The sequence below is a fragment of the Rhinopithecus bieti genome, unplaced genomic scaffold (genome assembly GCF_001698545.2).
Source record: "Rhinopithecus bieti isolate Rb0 unplaced genomic scaffold, ASM169854v2 scaffold_44948, whole genome shotgun sequence".
NCBI classification, from domain to species: Eukaryota; Metazoa; Chordata; class Mammalia; order Primates; family Cercopithecidae; genus Rhinopithecus; species Rhinopithecus bieti.
In genome coordinates, this window is record NW_016818762.1 from 963,155 (window position 1) to 980,370 (window position 17,216).

The window sequence follows — 17,216 nt, forward strand, 5'->3', positions numbered from 1 at the left end:
TCATCCCCAATTCATCTATGAGTGTATGACTTATCATTTCTATGGCCTGAGGGATACAAAGCATTCTCAGATTACAACACACAGTTGTTTCTAATCCAGCTTGGGTAAAACAGCGATAAATCCAGAGCCATATTTATAGAATTACCTAATTTGATAGTTAAATGAATTTGTAATTCCAAGACTTTCATTCTAAACTCAAGATTTTGTAAGTTCAGGGGCTGATCCGTAATCATTCTGTCTTTTACACAAAATCAGACCTTGCAAGTCAAAAGGGATAACAACTTTATATTTAGCATTATTATCAACTCTTAGCTTTTAAGTACACTGTATTAGTTCAGTACTATGTGCTATATATATTATTATTTCTCTTTATTTTCACAGTCCCCCTGAAAGATAATTAGTTTTCCTTAAAGAACAAGAAACTAAGTCCAAGTTTAAATATCTTGTGCAATATGAAATCATAATAACCAATGGTTTTATCAAGCTTACAATGCACGAGGCAATTTACTAACCCATTTGATCCTAAGAGCAATCTTATAAGGTAGGTTACTGTTAAATTCCCATTAAGCAGATGAGGAAACTCAGCTCAGAAAAGTGAGGTACCTTGTCCAAGGTCCTGGTTTAGCCAGCAAGTGGTAGAAACATAATTCCAACTCCGACAGTTTGGCTCAGAGCCTGTGCCCTAAAGTGGGGTCCCAACCCCCAGGGCCACAGACCCAGTTTGTGGCCTGTTAGGAACCAGGCTGCACAGCAGGCGGTGAGTAAGTATTACTGCCTGAGCTCTGCCTCGTGTCAGATCAGTGGCAGCATTAGATTCTCATAGGAGCATGAACCTTAATGTGAACTGTGCAAGCGAGGGAGCTAGGTTGCACGCTCCTTATGAGAATCTAATGCCTGATGATCTGAGGTGGAACAGTTTTATCCTGAAACCATCTCCCACCATCCGTGGAAAAACTGTCTTCCATAAAACTGGATCCTGGTGCCAAAAAAGGATGGGAACTGCTGCCCTAAAGCACTACCCTATACCCTACTCAATGGATGACTAGAAAAGGATATCACTTGTTTTCTAATTTAGGTCAATACACTTCCCATTGGATTGTCCTGCATCTCATTTGGCAGATGAGAAAATTGCAAACATGAGTGACTGACTTGATTTGTTCATGGTCACATGAGTAGCTCAGGGTTGAGAATTAACTTCTTGACTTCTAATCTAATGAACTTCCTGTTATCGCAGACTGCTGGGAATGAGAAAAAAAAAAAAAAAAAAAACCTAGCTAAGAACATAAGAACAAAAGCAAATGAGAAAAGGCCTTAGGAAAATCAAGTCAAAGATCTTTAAAAGATAAAATCTTCCTTGTCTCTCTTCCATCCCATATATTTTAATGGGACTTTGGCTCTCGTCCATCCTCACGGATCAGTGACCTACATAGGGGAGGGAGAAGCAGTGATGTACAAAAGGGGCTTCTGGGGGATGTGGCCATTACCCTGGACATCTGGTGTTCCAGGTTTTAGCCAAACTCTCTGTGCATGTCTGTGTTGTATATGTTTATGTGGAAAATGGCATGCCAATAGGTGGGTCTTTTGGAAAATGTTACCAATTTCTGATTTTTGTTTTTTTTAAAAAAAGGTTCTATGAGAAAACCTGAGCTTAGAGGGTGTGATGGTGGGTTTTATGTCAACTTGGCTAGGCCATTGTGCTGTTATTCAGTCAAACAACACTATGGGTTTTGATGTGAAGGTATTTTGTAGATGTAATTAACATCTACAGTCAGTTAACTTTAAATAAAGGCTGTTAGCCTTGATAACTTCGGTATGCCTCATCCGATCAGATGAAGGCCTTCAGAACAACTGAGATGTCCTGGAAAAGAAGAAACTCTACCTCAAGACTACAGCATTAACTCCTGCCTGAGTTTCCAGCCTACTGATATTAACTACAGATTTCAGTCTCACTAGCCCCTACAACTGCATGAGCTAATTTCTTAAAAGAAATCTCTATACACTTATCTGCTTACCTACCTACCCACCCATGCACTCACCCATCCACCCATCTGCCCACCATCCATCCATCCATCCAGTTGACTTTGTTTCTCTAGAGAACCCTGACGGACATAGAGGTTTTCCCAGAATGGAAAAGCACTGCAAGAATGCTGAGCACATAGATCCACTTGACACACAGATCCTGAAAAGCAGAAACAGCCTGACAACGGAGAAAGAAAAGTTCTGCTGAAGAGACACAGCATTATTGCCACCATGCAGGCAGAGACCAGTGCAAACATTACTCTCTGCCCTCATGTCACAGTGGGCAGACAGTTACAACAATCTCAGCGCGGTCAGAAGTGAAAGGGGTGTGCTCACTGTGAAACATAGGTTCAGGCATCTGTGAGTCTCTGTAGCAATAAAATGACAGCAGGGAGTAAAGAACACGCACTCAGATTTCTAGGAATTAACAGCAACAGAAAGGCGTTCTGGGAGTGTTAAGAGGACCTCCTCGGTCAGCGCTGACAGTGAGCTCAAAGCCTCCCCAGGGTCCTGGACAACACTGACAGGCAAAGCACTTCTAATTCTTCATAGTGTTCTGGGTTCCTACGTCAACAATTCCTAGGCTTGCGGAGAGTTATGGTTTAAACCAGATCTGCTTCCTGTTTTAAAAATAAATGTGTCCTTTCGAACGTTGTCCTCATCACCATCTCCCAGCTTTATCTCCCCTAAATGACTATGTCAGGCGCCAAGCTGGAGGAAGGTGCGGGGTGGACAAGCGATCTCACCTTGGCTTCTGAAGTGGGCTCCAAGAAGCACAGGCGATTCCCAAGTCCCTCGGCTGCCAGGCAGAGCTTCCTCTGTTCCTTGTGAATGGTGGCGATGCACTGGAGCACCACTTCATCCTCCTGCCGCGAGAAGAGAGACCCAAACATGAGTACAGGAAACTGCTGAGCCAGGCCCCGAGTCACCTTCCTGTACCTGAGTCAGGTAAGCCACCAATTCCTGACAGCCACGTGCTTCTGGTTTTTATTTTTAAACCTGATTATGGAAGGAGATTTTTTATTCACAGGACATCACTGAGCATCTACTATGAGTCAGAACTCTACTTAATCCTGGGGTGAGGTCAGTGGGGGCAAGTGCACATACAGCCCAGGCCTCACTTCTGAGAGCTGTGCAAAGCATATGGTCTAGGTGAGCTGATGATTTCAACACTTGGGCAAATATGAAAGCAAATTTATATAATGTCTCCAAATAGAGAATAAAACAATAAGATATGATTGAGGGGAACAGAGAATGCAGACGACATCAAGCAAGATGGGATGAGTGGAGGGAAAGCATTGGGGTTTCAGGTTGTGAAGGAGGCAAAGTATGTTCTGTTGGAGGAAGGGAGAGTATGTGGTGGGCCACATATTTGCCAGAGATGGTAAAGGAAGATGTGGAGAGTGAAGGGGGTGGGTTTTAGAATCACAGAAAAGGACGACTAAAGAAGCCTTGGAGATCAGGTAGAAGGAGAAAGAATTGAAGGTCGATTAGAAGAACTGCTCTGAATTCCCAAAGAGTAGACCTCTCTCCTAAATATCAATCTCAAAAGCAACCCCCCTAAAATTTCAGAGGCCCTGGAAAAGAGGCAGCCCTCCATCTATACTGATACGTTCACTTCTTGCACAATCCTCTCTGAAGTGGAGAGGAAAACAGTTTCCTTACCAATTCTTCCATTCCTGCCCCGCCTATCTGTCAGGCTATGCTCCCTAGTCACCACCACATGGCTTTGAATTTCAAGCAGCAAACAGATTTCCAGGTGTGGTTAAGTTATGGAAGTGACCTGGGGGAGCCAGCTGGAGCCTCCCTCCTTCTGAACATCTGGCTATCTATTGCCCCATCTCACCTCCATGTCCCTCAGTCTCAGAGACTGTCTTGCTGGAAAGTGTCACCAGTGTTGGAAAGGCAGATTAAGTAGAAGTCATTCTTCTTAAAGTGTGTCTAGAATGTGCGTATGAAATGAAAAAATATAATGGTCCTACCTGGTAAGAGTGTGAAGCAATCCACTATTAACGGACCCCTACAAAGATGTCTGCTTGTGCCCAGAGATAGGTGAGGGGCTACAGGGGAATGTGAGAAGCCACCAACTGTGGATGTATGAAAAGAAGACTGGGAAAAAATAGCTCCACAGTTTTACTAGCACTGAAATGTCACTGTTCATTATCTAAGTGAGTCAGAAACAAATCCAGGAATCTTTGCTTATAGTCAAATCAGAACTCATGGTCTTCATTTTCTTTGAGGCTGAAGAAAATTCCAGAATATCACTGCTTTAAAAGTGGGGGTTTAGTGAAATCTCTGAAGAGAATGAAATTTTTCCCCAGGTGGTGCGTGCCCCTAGATCCCACATCAACCAGGGCGTTAGGATCCTCCTAATGGCATTGGCGGGTGAGACAAGGGCGGGTGGTGAGGTGCTCTTAGTTGCCAAGATGACGGAGACGTGCTGCTTGTGTTGGAAAGCAGGGGCCATGGGAGTTAAGTCATCAGCAATGCAAGAGGCAGTACTCAAAACTTAACTTTCACACCTAAACCAAGAATACCCGCTATTGAGAGATAGTTATGTATCTCCCCCACCCACAGTTAACCAGTAAAAAGAAACAAAATTTAAAACCCCCCCAAAAAACTACAGCAACAACAAAACTCAGGCATTTCGAAATCATAGAAATATAATTATGCACTTTTTTTTTTTTTTGACAAAGACATGAAAGTTGACAGTTTTCCCATCAATGTGTGCCTCTGAGGTTCTCTTTTCAAGATCTCAATTCCCTTTCCCTTTCTATCTCCCAGGTGCCCAAACCACCAAGGCACTAGCTGCCTTGGGGCCCTCTATTTGTCTCCTGAAAGTTCCCCATCCCATAAGTCACATCCCAAGCTGCCAAGAAACTAATGCAATAACCTGCCCTGATTTAATTAATAGCCATTTGTAGAACAGCAGCTCTGCACCCATGTGTTCCTAGGTTGGGGCTCTGGTAACACACAGATGGGTATGGGACTCTGGGCCAAATTGATACTTCTCCAAAGGATTTCTACTCTTTCCCACATTCTGTCTGGAACCTTCTGCTCAACCATGCTGACCTGGCTGCAGACACCACCTGGAGTGGCAGCCTGCAGCACCTGCCTTTGCTCCATATAGCAGCAATTATTTCCATAAACCTTCAATAGACAGACATCTGGAGCCTTTGAGTGCCTGACACTGAAATCTTTGCACTGAATTCCGTTTGGGATTATGAGATGAGTTAATTCAACCCATCTGATTACTCCTCTTGCTCCTGAGTGAAATACAGAACACAAGCTTTCCAATTAGAACCCAAGCCTTTCTTCATCCCTGTACTGGTTTGCACCTTCTCCCCTAGAATTATCCTCCCTCTTTTTTTCTCACTTTGCTTTAAATCAGATCTGGGCATTGCTGAAGGATGTCATTTCCAAGGAAGCCCCCTTACCCGAAGGCTGCAAATTCTTCCACATTTTCTATCTCCTTTCCCCAGAAGCCTGCCTTCTTCTCACATGTCCCAATGCCAAATTTGGACCTTACTATTCTTCCCATGTACACAAACTCTTCAGTTTTGAAGTATGGAATAGCCACTTTCCACATCATTTCCCATCATTTATCTGACAATCAGAAACTCTGAAAAATTTTGTGTTAATTCAATATACATTTATTTTTTATTTATTCATCTTGCAACGACAGGTGGGATACTATGAGACACACAGGTCTTATAAGACAAGACCCATTAATACCATAATAATGGAATTGTGGGTTGGAAGGCCATCCCAAGTAACTTTAGGGTTTATGCAGACATCTGTTCAAAGTGAACACCTGGACCTAATGAGTTCTACTCTGTTTTAGTAACACACTATGATGAACCTTCCATGCCATAACCTAGAATAATCCCACTTCTAAAATCCAAAACTGGACTATCCAATGTTACAGACCCATTTTCTCTCTTGCTGTCACATTCCTTACTTTTTACTAGATGTGCTCTACTTTATGAAGACTTCCAGTTCCTAGAAAGGTTCTCATCTCCATTATTTCCTCTTTCTCAAGGAGAACTGTTGATTTTTTTTTTTTTTTTTTTTTTTTTTGATAGAGAAAATAACACAACTCCGGGATTTTGTGCTGCTATAAAGTTATGATTTCCTGGTAACTTCTTTTCAGCTTGTTTCAACTCTGTCTCACTGGAACAAGACCACAAAATGTTCCCTTTTTTTGTAGGCCTCACAGCAGATTCAACTCTGTCAATATAAAATAACCACACCTCCCATCTTGAAGAGAAACAAAATAAAGAGAAGAAAGTACTAAGTGAGAGGGTGCAATAATAAGTAATGGTGGTGGGGACTGGGGGGACACTAAGACCTTTCAAACCCAGCCTCTGTCTTATAGAATATGATTCTCTAGTTGCCGGGAAATAATATCTTTAAGATCACATAAAGGCTTCCTGCTTTATACCAAATAAGCCAAAAGGTCTCTGCCTGGATTTAAGGTGCCCCACAGTTGAATTCTACCTGATACCCCTAGCTTTGTCTCTCCTTCATTCCTATTGTCTTACTGTCTCCCAAATAAGTCATGACCAGGCTCCCTAAAATGCTCCTTCTTTAAACCCCTCCATTCCCGTATTCATCTCTGTATTCTTCTAGTGTTCCCACCTTTCTGATGGATCCTTCCCGTCTCTATTTTCTTCTGCCATCCCTGAATAAAAGGGACTGCTCAATGATTGGTCTTTGTCATGTTCCCTTGGCAATCTCATTCATTCTTCAGGCTTCCTGCTTTACTTCTGAGGAGCTGTTACTCAGTCTGTACCTCCAACCTGGTGGCACTCTAGGGTTCCAAACCTCCATCTATTTTTACCTGCGGACTTACCAACACTTCAAACCAACATCTCCCAGTGCACTAAAAGGCTTCTTTTTCAGTCTACCTATCCTTTTATATTCCCCAAGTTTGTTAAGAGCACATCCAACCTCTGGGCAACCTCAGCTTACACATCATTATCTCATATCTCTGGGTCCTCCCCTTTTCCTGTATCACAGCAAATGGGCCAGTAGAAGGAGAGACTGGAGGTCTTGAGACCAAGACAACGCTATTATTTGACCCAAAGCATTCTTCCCTAGTCTGCTACCAGAGGCATAGCTCTGACCTTATTTTCCCACTGAAAATTCTCAATGGCGCTCTCTCTACTGTTCACAAAACAAAAACTTCTTGAACTAGTATCTGAGGCTTCCACATTTCCAAACTATTGTCCTAACTTCTTCCCTGTAGCCTTGGGTTTCCCTATTTCCATGCCTTTGATCATGAAATCTCTAATATTAAAGCTGCCCTAATTTGCCCTAGTTTTCCATGTTCCTATATTACCCATCCTTCTAAGCTTAGCTTAAATGCCACATTCTTTTATGAAGCCCAAGTAATCTCTCTGGTCTCTGAATTTCCATAGCAATATCACCATACTTTTTGCAGTATTACTTACGTGCAAGTCTTCTCCCCCACTATATGTTTTTAAATGGCCAACATTTACTGATCCCTATGTGACAGGCACCATGCTTTACGCACAAGAACCTATTTAAGCTTCACATCAACACTACGTAAGCACTATTGGTATCTCCATTTTACAAATGAGGAAGCCTGTATACAGCAGCTATGTAACTTGCCTCAGGTCTCACGGTGGCAGGGGGCAAAGCCTGGTATCTAATCCAGGCAGTCTATATTGATGCACTTGCTACCACTACTTCCAGCTGACTTTGTACCCCTCAAAGGCTGGACCACATCTGATTCACATTTCTGCCTATCATGATACTCACCATGGTGGTATCTGATGCATATTATGTACCCAATTATAATTTACAGAACGGGTATGTTTTTACCTTGTAACCCTATTTAATTATAAACTCTATTAGAGCAGAAAACTTCTGCTTTCTCATCCAAGCTGGAAACATAATGTGTCTTGTAAAATTGTGTTAATTAATTGGGATATGGACTCAGATTACAAGAAATTTCCCTACTTTCACCATATAACAGGGTAATTTTCATTGATGAGTCAGAACTGAATAACTGAATAAAAAGGGAACAGATGCTGGCATTTAAAATAAAACAATGAAGCTTTGGACTCCATAGCTTCTATTTCTTAATTATTATTATTGATAATGATATCAACTATTCATTCTGGACTTCTATGCCAAACACTATGCTGACATTTCCTCCTAGATTAAATTAAGCTTCACAACAACACAACTACTTTAAGAATGAGAAAACCAAAATTCAGAGGGGTTAGGTAAATTTAATAACAGTGAATGTTTAATGACCAGTCACTATGTGCTACCATGTTATCGTATCTCAGTTTAATCCTTGTAATCATCCTGTAAGGTAGGTGCTAATATGCTCTCTATTTGATAAAGTGGTTGAGGCACAGAAAGGTTAAGTCACTTGCCCAGTGCCACTGTGTGAATCAGGAGTCAGTTCTCTTTACCATGGTGCCAAACTGGCTCTCTTACTCTTAAGAGACTGATCTTAGCAATAGGTATGAATTCATGTCTGTCTGGTTCTAAAGCCCATAGTGATGGTGTTGACAAAAATAGATGCTCCCAGCCCTGTCACATGATCAAACCACATTGAAACATAACCACATCACAGAGCACAAGGCCAAAGAGAGCAGCCAGAGTGCTAAAATAAATAAATAAATAATTAATTAATAAATAAATAAATAAATAAAACAAGATTTCTCTATTCCCCATGATTGCAACACTGGAAGGAGTACGCATCAGCCCAAAACTTGCTGCAAAGGCAGAAAAATGATGAAAATCCAAGGTATATCATATGTCAGCCTCCCTCCAAGCCATGTGGTTCACACATGCCAGCTATTCCTGTCATAGATTCAGCTTGTGGTGGTGTTGAGTGATTGTCCCTGAACAAGGATATACAGCCTTCGGCTCTCTTTGCTTAGATTTCACATTGTCACAGGTCATCTCTGACAAAGTCAAGTTCTTTCTATCGTCCTCTGGCCAAAGGACTTTGAACTTGACAATGAATGGAGCTTGCCTATTTTATCCTTACAGCTTTCTTTCTTATACCTTGGCTCGCAGTCTGAGGGCCAGAATAATAGAGAGCCATCTCTGCTGGCTCTGAGCTGATGGCTGGGGTTCCTTGGCTCTCCCGCTTCTCTACGGGTCACTTGGGAAGAACTCTCTGGAACAAAACAAAATGGCTGACAGCCCTATTTAAGGTAGATCACCAGGCAGCTGATGACAGCCCTATAGTTAGATCTGCAAATCACCGGCACTGAGCAGCTCGTGACCAGGAGCGTGTGGGACAGAGTGTCATCCAGCAGATTTCATGTTCAAGTGCAGACATTACTGCAGGGGAAAATCCATCACCATGTATTGCTTTAAAAGGGAAGATGTTTCCTACCTACTGATCTTAAACATCAGGCACTATTTTAGGGAACTGATAAAGTTAAGCTACTTTCTAAATATATGAAAGATATGGGTGTGCGCTTATTCTAAGACTTTACCCAAAAGCCTTTCTTAAATGAAAAATAAATGGGCTTTTTGGAATGACAAGACCACACACAGATTATTTCACAAGAATTAATGACAAGGTCACTTACTTGTATGATCTAAATAGCAATCATTTGTTGTATTTCCTTTTCACAACTTTTCCCATTACCAAGAAGGCAGAGGTTGGAGCTTGACCATAAAATCTACTCAGCCTCCCACAGCTTAGATATGCTTCTATATGCATATATATATACATGTTTATATATATATACACACACACACACATATATATATATCTCCAATAGAAAATGTGATTAGTATATCAAACAGATATTTAACTCCCATGTTCACTGCAGCACATTCACAATAGCCAAGATACAAAAACAACCTAAATGCCCACTGACAGATGAACGGATAAACAAAATGTGGCACACACACACGATGAAATATTATTCAGCCTTAAAAAGAAGGGCATCCTGTCATTTGCAATAACACAGATGTTATTGGATCCTGGATGGCATTATGCTAGCTGAAATAAGCTATGCGCAGAAAGACAAATACTGTATGATCTCATTTTTTGTGGGATCTAAAATAGTCAAATTCATAGATGCACAGTAGAATGGTGGTTGTCAGAGACGGGGGGATGGGGACAGTGGGAAGATGCTGGTCAAAGGGTAAAAAGGTTCAGTTAGACAAGGTAAGTAAATTCTGGAGCTCTAATGTACAGCATGGTGACTCTAGTTGATAATGCTGTATCTTATAACTGAGATTTGCTAAGAGGATAAAGCTTAAGTGTTACCAAACACACACAAAGGTAAGTATGTGAGGTGATGGAAATATTCATTAGCTTGACTGTGGGTGATCACCGCACAATGTACATCAAAACATCAAGTTGATGTCTTAAATAAAAATATATAAATTAATTATTTATATTATATAGGAAATACATTATATACATTATATATTAAATTCATATTATCTATATTTTTATATATTATACACACATATAAATGTGTGTATATATACATATATATGTGTCCACCTCCCTACAATCTCTCTTCTGTAACTCTTTCCCTTGCTTGGTTTTAACTATACTGGCCCTCTCCTTAGAGCTCAAGTTTTTGAAGCATTATCCTCCCTCAAAACCTCGTACTTGCTGTTCCCTTCATGCAGAATGTTCTTCCCCCACATACCCGCAGGGCTCCCTCCCTCACTTCCTTTAGGTGTCTGCTCAAATGTCACCTTGTCAGAAAGGCCTTCCCTGATCACCCCATATAAAATTATAACTCCATTTTCATGTTGCACTTCCAATCTTGCTTAATATTCTTTCCAACTAGTATTTACCTCCTAAGAATATAGATTTATATCTAATCTCTCTCCTCCTCATTAGAATGTAAACTTCATGCACATGATTGTGCTCACCATTGTATACTCAATGCCTGAAACAGTGCCTGGCATATGGTAGGCGCTTAGGTAGTCGTTGAATGAAAGATTAGTCATTTTAGTTCTTATCAAGTAGTGTCCCCACAAAAACCTGGGAATTCATTACATTCTTTTATTTTTTTTTTTGCTGAAAGTGTCCAGTCTTTGGTCTCAGCTGGAATCGTTTGCTTACGGGGACTGACAAAAGAGGCACCCACAGCTTACAGGATCCTTTGGGCTCCGGCAACAGGGAGGAATGTTGTATTTCCTTTTCACAACTTTTCCCATTACCAAGAAGGCAGAGGTTGGAGCTTGACCATAAAATCTACTCAGCCTCCCACGGCTTGATCTCTTATAAAACTTGCAAGGGAGAGCAAAGGAGAAAGCCTTTCCCTGAGTTGATTAGGGAGATGTAGCAGCGTATGGGCATTAGGGTTTACATATGCAATTAATTCTCTCTCAGGCAGAACATGCTGCTATGTAACATGGAAGAATGCAGTGACCTATTACCTATGACATTTTCTCCAGAAATAATAATCAATTTGTTTAAGTTTTCTATTCTCATAGGAAGGAAACATAATGATCTAGTTGCTACCCAGGGAATTTCATGCCCCACAGAAGGATTTTCTATAAAACTAACACTGATATTCTAGATACATCTCTCCCACCCACTCAGAACACAGCAGGTGAGTGATCACACCCAAATGTACGCACACACTCCTTTGGTTTCATTCTTCTTTAGATACAACAGCCATGGAAAAGAATGAATGGGAAAAATCTAAAATACTATAGCAAATCGTCATTTTCACTCTCTAACCTCAGAGGTAGCAAGGGTCAGTAATATAGTTACGGCAGGAAAATTTTGGTCTCTGGTTCTAACATTGCTCTTGAACTTGTTTTTTTTGTGGGGGGGGGGGGGGGGTGGGGGGAGTGGTGGGGAGATAGGGTCTCACTCTGTCACCCAGGCTGGAATGCAGTGGTGTGATCACAGTTCACTGAAGCCTCGACCTCCTGGGCTCAAGAAGTCCTCCCACCTCAGCCTCCTGAGTAGCTCAGACTACATGCATGTGCCTGGTTAATTTTTGTGTTTTTTTGTAGAGATGCAGTTTTGCCATGTTGCCCAGGCTGGTCTCATACTCCTGGGCTCAAGCCTTCCAAAGTGCTAGGGTTACAGGCATGAGCCACCATGCCTCAAAACCTTATTTGAAAAACGACATATGACCAGGACACTTTAACTTTTCACATTCCTATCATAAATGTTGATGAGTTCGTGGCTGTGTCTCCATCATATGATGCACTCTAAGCACTGTGGCCCCAGAGAGACACAAGAGCATCTAAGTCTGAGGCTACCATGGCAGTAGCAGAGAGACCCTGACAAATTGTGACAAATTGTGCAAGGATATCTGTGTTTGTATGCTATCAAATCTATGGTATCTGCATTCGTATGTCATTAGATATATCCTTTATTTTTAATTCAACTTATTTTCCTGTTTATCATTGGTTCTGGAATCCTCGGCTACTGAGTTAAGACATAATGCCTTCCCTGAGCCATACAACTGACCGAAGACAACCCATCTACTTTTAGCAAGATCTTCTAACAATACTTATCCTCAGGGGAGAGGGCCACAGCACATCCACTTTTGTTTTTGGGAAATAACTAACTTATTGAGATTCTTTCTACTTGTAGTGCCTCATACAGGGTACCTTCTAGAATTTCCCCTTTGATTTTTACTTTGCAGAAAAAGTAAACAAAACTAAAATACTCGGCATGTAGGATACTCTTTGAATATCCTGTATGTCCATACTCACTGCAATTTACTGACAGATGATGTAAAATCTGAAAGCATGAACAAAGCATCCAGCAATTTCCATATAAAATCTAATAACCAGGGAACACTACTTTTTCAAAAAACATGCTCTATAAAGTTAGTAGATGTTAATGAAATTTATGGGCTGACTTTTAGAAGGTTAAATCGTTGAAAACAAGTCACTTACAGGCAAAATAAGTGTTTTCATAATTTAATCATACACATAAGTCCTCTGAACTGTCCTGTCCAGGACTAGTTTCTTAAACAAACTAAAAAACATAAAACTTCCCTTTTTTTTTTCCAGCTCCATTCAGAACTAAATCATGCATTCATTCAAGAAATAGTTGTTTTATGGTATTGGATATGGTGGTGAACAAGGCAGACATGGCATCCACCTTCATGGAGGTCATATTCCAGGTAGATAAAGAGCCCAGCTTATGCATTAGCTCAGACAGGCTTGGGGTTGCACTGGTTTGCAGAGATGACAACATAAATCAGGACCAGAAGAATCTGAGTAAGACAGCAGGAAGAACACAGGGATGTCTGGGCTACTTCCTTCTCTTTCCTGACAACTTTTCTGCCCTAGGTTGGGCTGCTGTAAGTAAATGTTTCCATTGGAAAACTTACCCTTTATGTTACAACTTTTATATTTCTTATTTAATTCCCCTCACCAGAACGTTTAGGCTTAGAAGGCAAGGATCATATCCTGACCATCTCCATCTGTTTATCTTGTATGCCTAATACCAACCGTAGGGAAAACACGTTAAAAGTACTCATTGAATTAAAATAATGGTTAGGAGAAGTAATAGATTAGGATTCTGGGTCAGGCCCGGCGCAGTGGTTCACGCCTGTAATCCCAGCACTTTGGGAGGCCGAGGTTGGCTGATCACGAGGTCAGGAGATCGAGACCATTCTGGCTAATATGGTGAAACCCCATCTCTACTAAAAATACAAAAAAATTAGCCGGGCATAGTGGCGGGCACCTGCAGTCCCAGCTACTCGGGAGGTTGAGGCAGAATGGTGTGAACCTGGGAGGCGGAGCTTGCAGTGAGCCGAGATTGCGCCACTGCACTCCAGCCTGGGTGACAGAGCAAGACTCCGTCAAAAAAAAAAAAAAAAAAAAAAAAAAAAAAAAATTGTGGGTCAACTAGAAGAAAAAGCTGTGGATCTAAAGTATCCGAAAGTAGAATCAAAACCAGACACTGTCCAGGGTTATAAGACATGCCTCATGAGGAGACAAAGTACCCGCGAAACCGGAGTGAAGCCCATTTCTGCTAACAGAATTCTCGTCAAGTCATTCTCCTGTGGTGGGAATCAGTGTTTAGTTCCCAGGGTCTAGTCTGTGGTTACAAGTTGGATATTATGTGCCACAAATTCCCACCGTTGAAGGCTGTGATAGATACAGTGGGGCTCTTCCTATCACAAATCACAGAAGAAACAGCACTTAAGGATGGGGTGGGCCAAGCAAGGAACAAATTTACCAAGACCCCTCCAGGCACTGGTTTGAGTACTTCATAGTTCATGAACTCCTAAAAATTCTGTTTCAGATAGTTGTCGTTACACCTATTTTACAGGTAAAGTCACTTAAGCTTGGGCTCAGGTGTATTAATTCATTGCTCAGAGCAAGACAGCGATTTCTTTTGTTAATTATGCCTTAATGTATCATGCATTTATTCAGTGCCCATTACACACCATGCACTGGTAGGTCCTCAGAATACAAGAAAGCTGAAAATTTAGTAAGTAGTGGTGTAAATCCAGTTCTGTGTGACTCCAAACTTCAAGTTCTTCCCAATTTACACAAGGCTCTTTTGTGAAGAAAGCATTTCAGTCAGTTGCATACCAAATGTAAGAGTTGCAATATGTCCATCACTCACCACTCCCACTTAGTGATACTACTTTCTCAACTTCTTACTCATACTGTAGTGGTGGGCATTGCAGCTGGAAGGCTTGAAAGGAGCAGCTTCCCTTTCATAAATAAAATGTGAACAACCAATTGTTTCTCCACCTTAAGTCTAATGAAAACACAGCTTCAAGCCTAGGGGCCATTCTCTCTGTCCCCTACTCTGCTGTAGGGGACATGTCCAATCACTCTGCTGACCTGCTGACCAAATTCCCTGCCATAAAAGCTTCTGGAGCATATTCTAACAACGGGCTCAGAAAATGCACCTGTACTGCAGCAAAAGTTCTTAGAGTGCTTAGCCAAACCAAAATCTAGTTTAAAAACCAATAAAATTAGAAGCATATGAGATAGAGTTATTTAAGCATGACTGCTTGATTCCTTTTGTAACCGAGACTAGACTTTGTTCCGTATCATTATATTGCTTTTTTCCCTCTAAATATAATCATGACTGGCTTTGAATCCTCACTTGCAATAATTTCAGTTTCAGTCATGTTTGGGGAAGCTTTCCCCTCCCTAGAGATGTTTAATAATTCCAGGAGAATTATATAGTATACAAATGTAAAGCAAGGCAGCTGGTCTTCAGTTAACAGATTGCTGTCAACAAGATACCCATTGTCCAAGCCTGCATGGTCCATGTGATGGCAGGTGTCTACCACTTCATCACCATTTTCAGCCACAGACTGTGATGCCCAAAGTCTCGGTGGCTTCAGGCTCAGTGCCCGGGTCTCTAGCATCTTGGCCCTCATAGACCCTATGTCTCCTGGAGAGAATAATGGTCAGGGTTGCAGCTTTCCGCCACCTATTCAGCCCTGCTAGGCTCTTACACCAGCCTTAAACCAGAAAGCACAGCTTTCCCAGGTTTGACCATTTGGTCTCAACTTGTCCAAGCCTCAGGGACATCTTACTAATACCACCTGAATTTCTTATCTCCAAGAGACTTTGAGAATTAAGTCTCAGCTCTACCCCACGGCAAAAGGGAGCCCCAGGTCTCCAGGATACAAATCCCTGCTTATCCGGGTGAGGAAGGGACAGAGGATATAACTCATTTTTATTCTATACTTTTTTACCAGAAAATTTTTCTCCTTTTGATGAGTCTACAGGAAAAGAACGAACTTAGATTAGCTCTGCTGTGAAGCTGTGGGGCTCAACCAAATGTGAGCATCATACTCACCTGAGCGCCTATAAAAATATATTGATGCCTGGGCCCTCGCCCAATCCAAATGAATGAGAATCTCTGGGGAGGGGTGGATGCTGGGCTGGGTAATGAAGCACTTCCCAGGTGACTGACACCAGTGAGGATGGAGGACTCCTCCACTGACTCAGGTCAGAAGTGATAGCTGGGGAAGTTAGAGAAGGTTGGTAGATATATACTAATACAGGCATGACATCACAGGGGAAAATAAATGAGTTCTGGGTGTGACAAAAGGAAGAGAGTGGTGGGAAAGATCAGGTATTGGGTCCTCATTTCCTTTCAATCAAGAATCCAAAGGCTAGGCCACTGTTGACCCCAGAAAACGCCAGTCACCAAAGGCTATCGTTTGCAGGTCCCTCATTTGGTACATTACTCCAAAACAGAGCCTGGTTTCTTTTTTCTCAAGGCCTTTATAATACTCTCTCATAGGACTTCTCCCCTGGCTACAGGGACTAGATAGGAAGATGATAGGTCAGCTTTAAGTGAATCATCAAGAGAAACTAATTACCTTACAGACTTTTCCAGAACTAGGGAATCATGAACTTACAATGAACTGAGAAGTTTAAAACAAAAAAAGCAGCTATATTAGTCACGGTTCTCCAGAGAAACAGAACCAATAGGAGATACACACATACAAATATACACACAGATTATGAGAACTGGCTCATGTGTTTATGGAAGCTGAGAAGTCCCACGATGTGGCCTCTGCAAACTGAGAACCAGGAAAGCTGGTGATATAAGTAATCCTGGAGTTCAAAGTCCCAAGAACCAGGAGCACCAATGTCCAAGGGCAGACAAAAATAGAGTCCCAGCTCAAAGACAGAGAGAATGGGAGAATTTGCCCTTCCTCCACTTTTTTGTTCTATCTAGGCCTTCAGATGGGATGATGCCCCCTCCCATTGGTGAGGGTCAGTACAAAGTGTAATTGATGTCCTCCTATTCCCACACTTGAAGGCTGCGATAGATACAGTGGGGCTCTTCCTATCACAAATCACAGAAGAAACAGCACTTAGGGATGGGGTGGGCCAAGCAAGGAACAAATCTACCCTCCCCAGCCCCTGGTAACCACTCTTCTTTCTTTACTCTGCTTACTGATTTAAGTGCTCATCTCTTCCAGAAACACATTCACAGACACACCCAGAAATAATGTTTTACCAGCTATCTGGGCATCCCTTACCTCAGTCAAGTTGACACCATACAATTAAACATCACACTAGCCAAGGAACCAGCAAGAACTTATGGAATGTTCTCAATGTACCTGGCACTACTGATGACAGGCAACTTGCCGATCCTTATTTTCCTTTCCCCAATCCATGCCCAAACTGCTCCATGACAAGGTCTGAATGACTCTGATAGCTTCAAAGGACAGCAAGTAAAACTATTTTAACTTTTAAAA

At 41.7% G+C, this 17,216-nt stretch overlaps 1 protein-coding gene across 1 annotated transcript in view; it reads right to left on the reverse strand.

Annotated features, from left to right (window-relative positions):
- The window catches only part of RYR3 (ryanodine receptor 3), a 580,605-nt gene that overhangs the window by 409,207 nt on the left and 154,182 nt on the right, over positions 1-17,216 (reverse strand). The window contains exon 2 of the mRNA XM_017857433.1: positions 2,766-2,885. Within this exon, the coding sequence (XP_017712922.1) occupies positions 2,766-2,885 (120 nt within the window). The remainder of the gene's footprint in view (positions 1-2,765; positions 2,886-17,216) is intronic.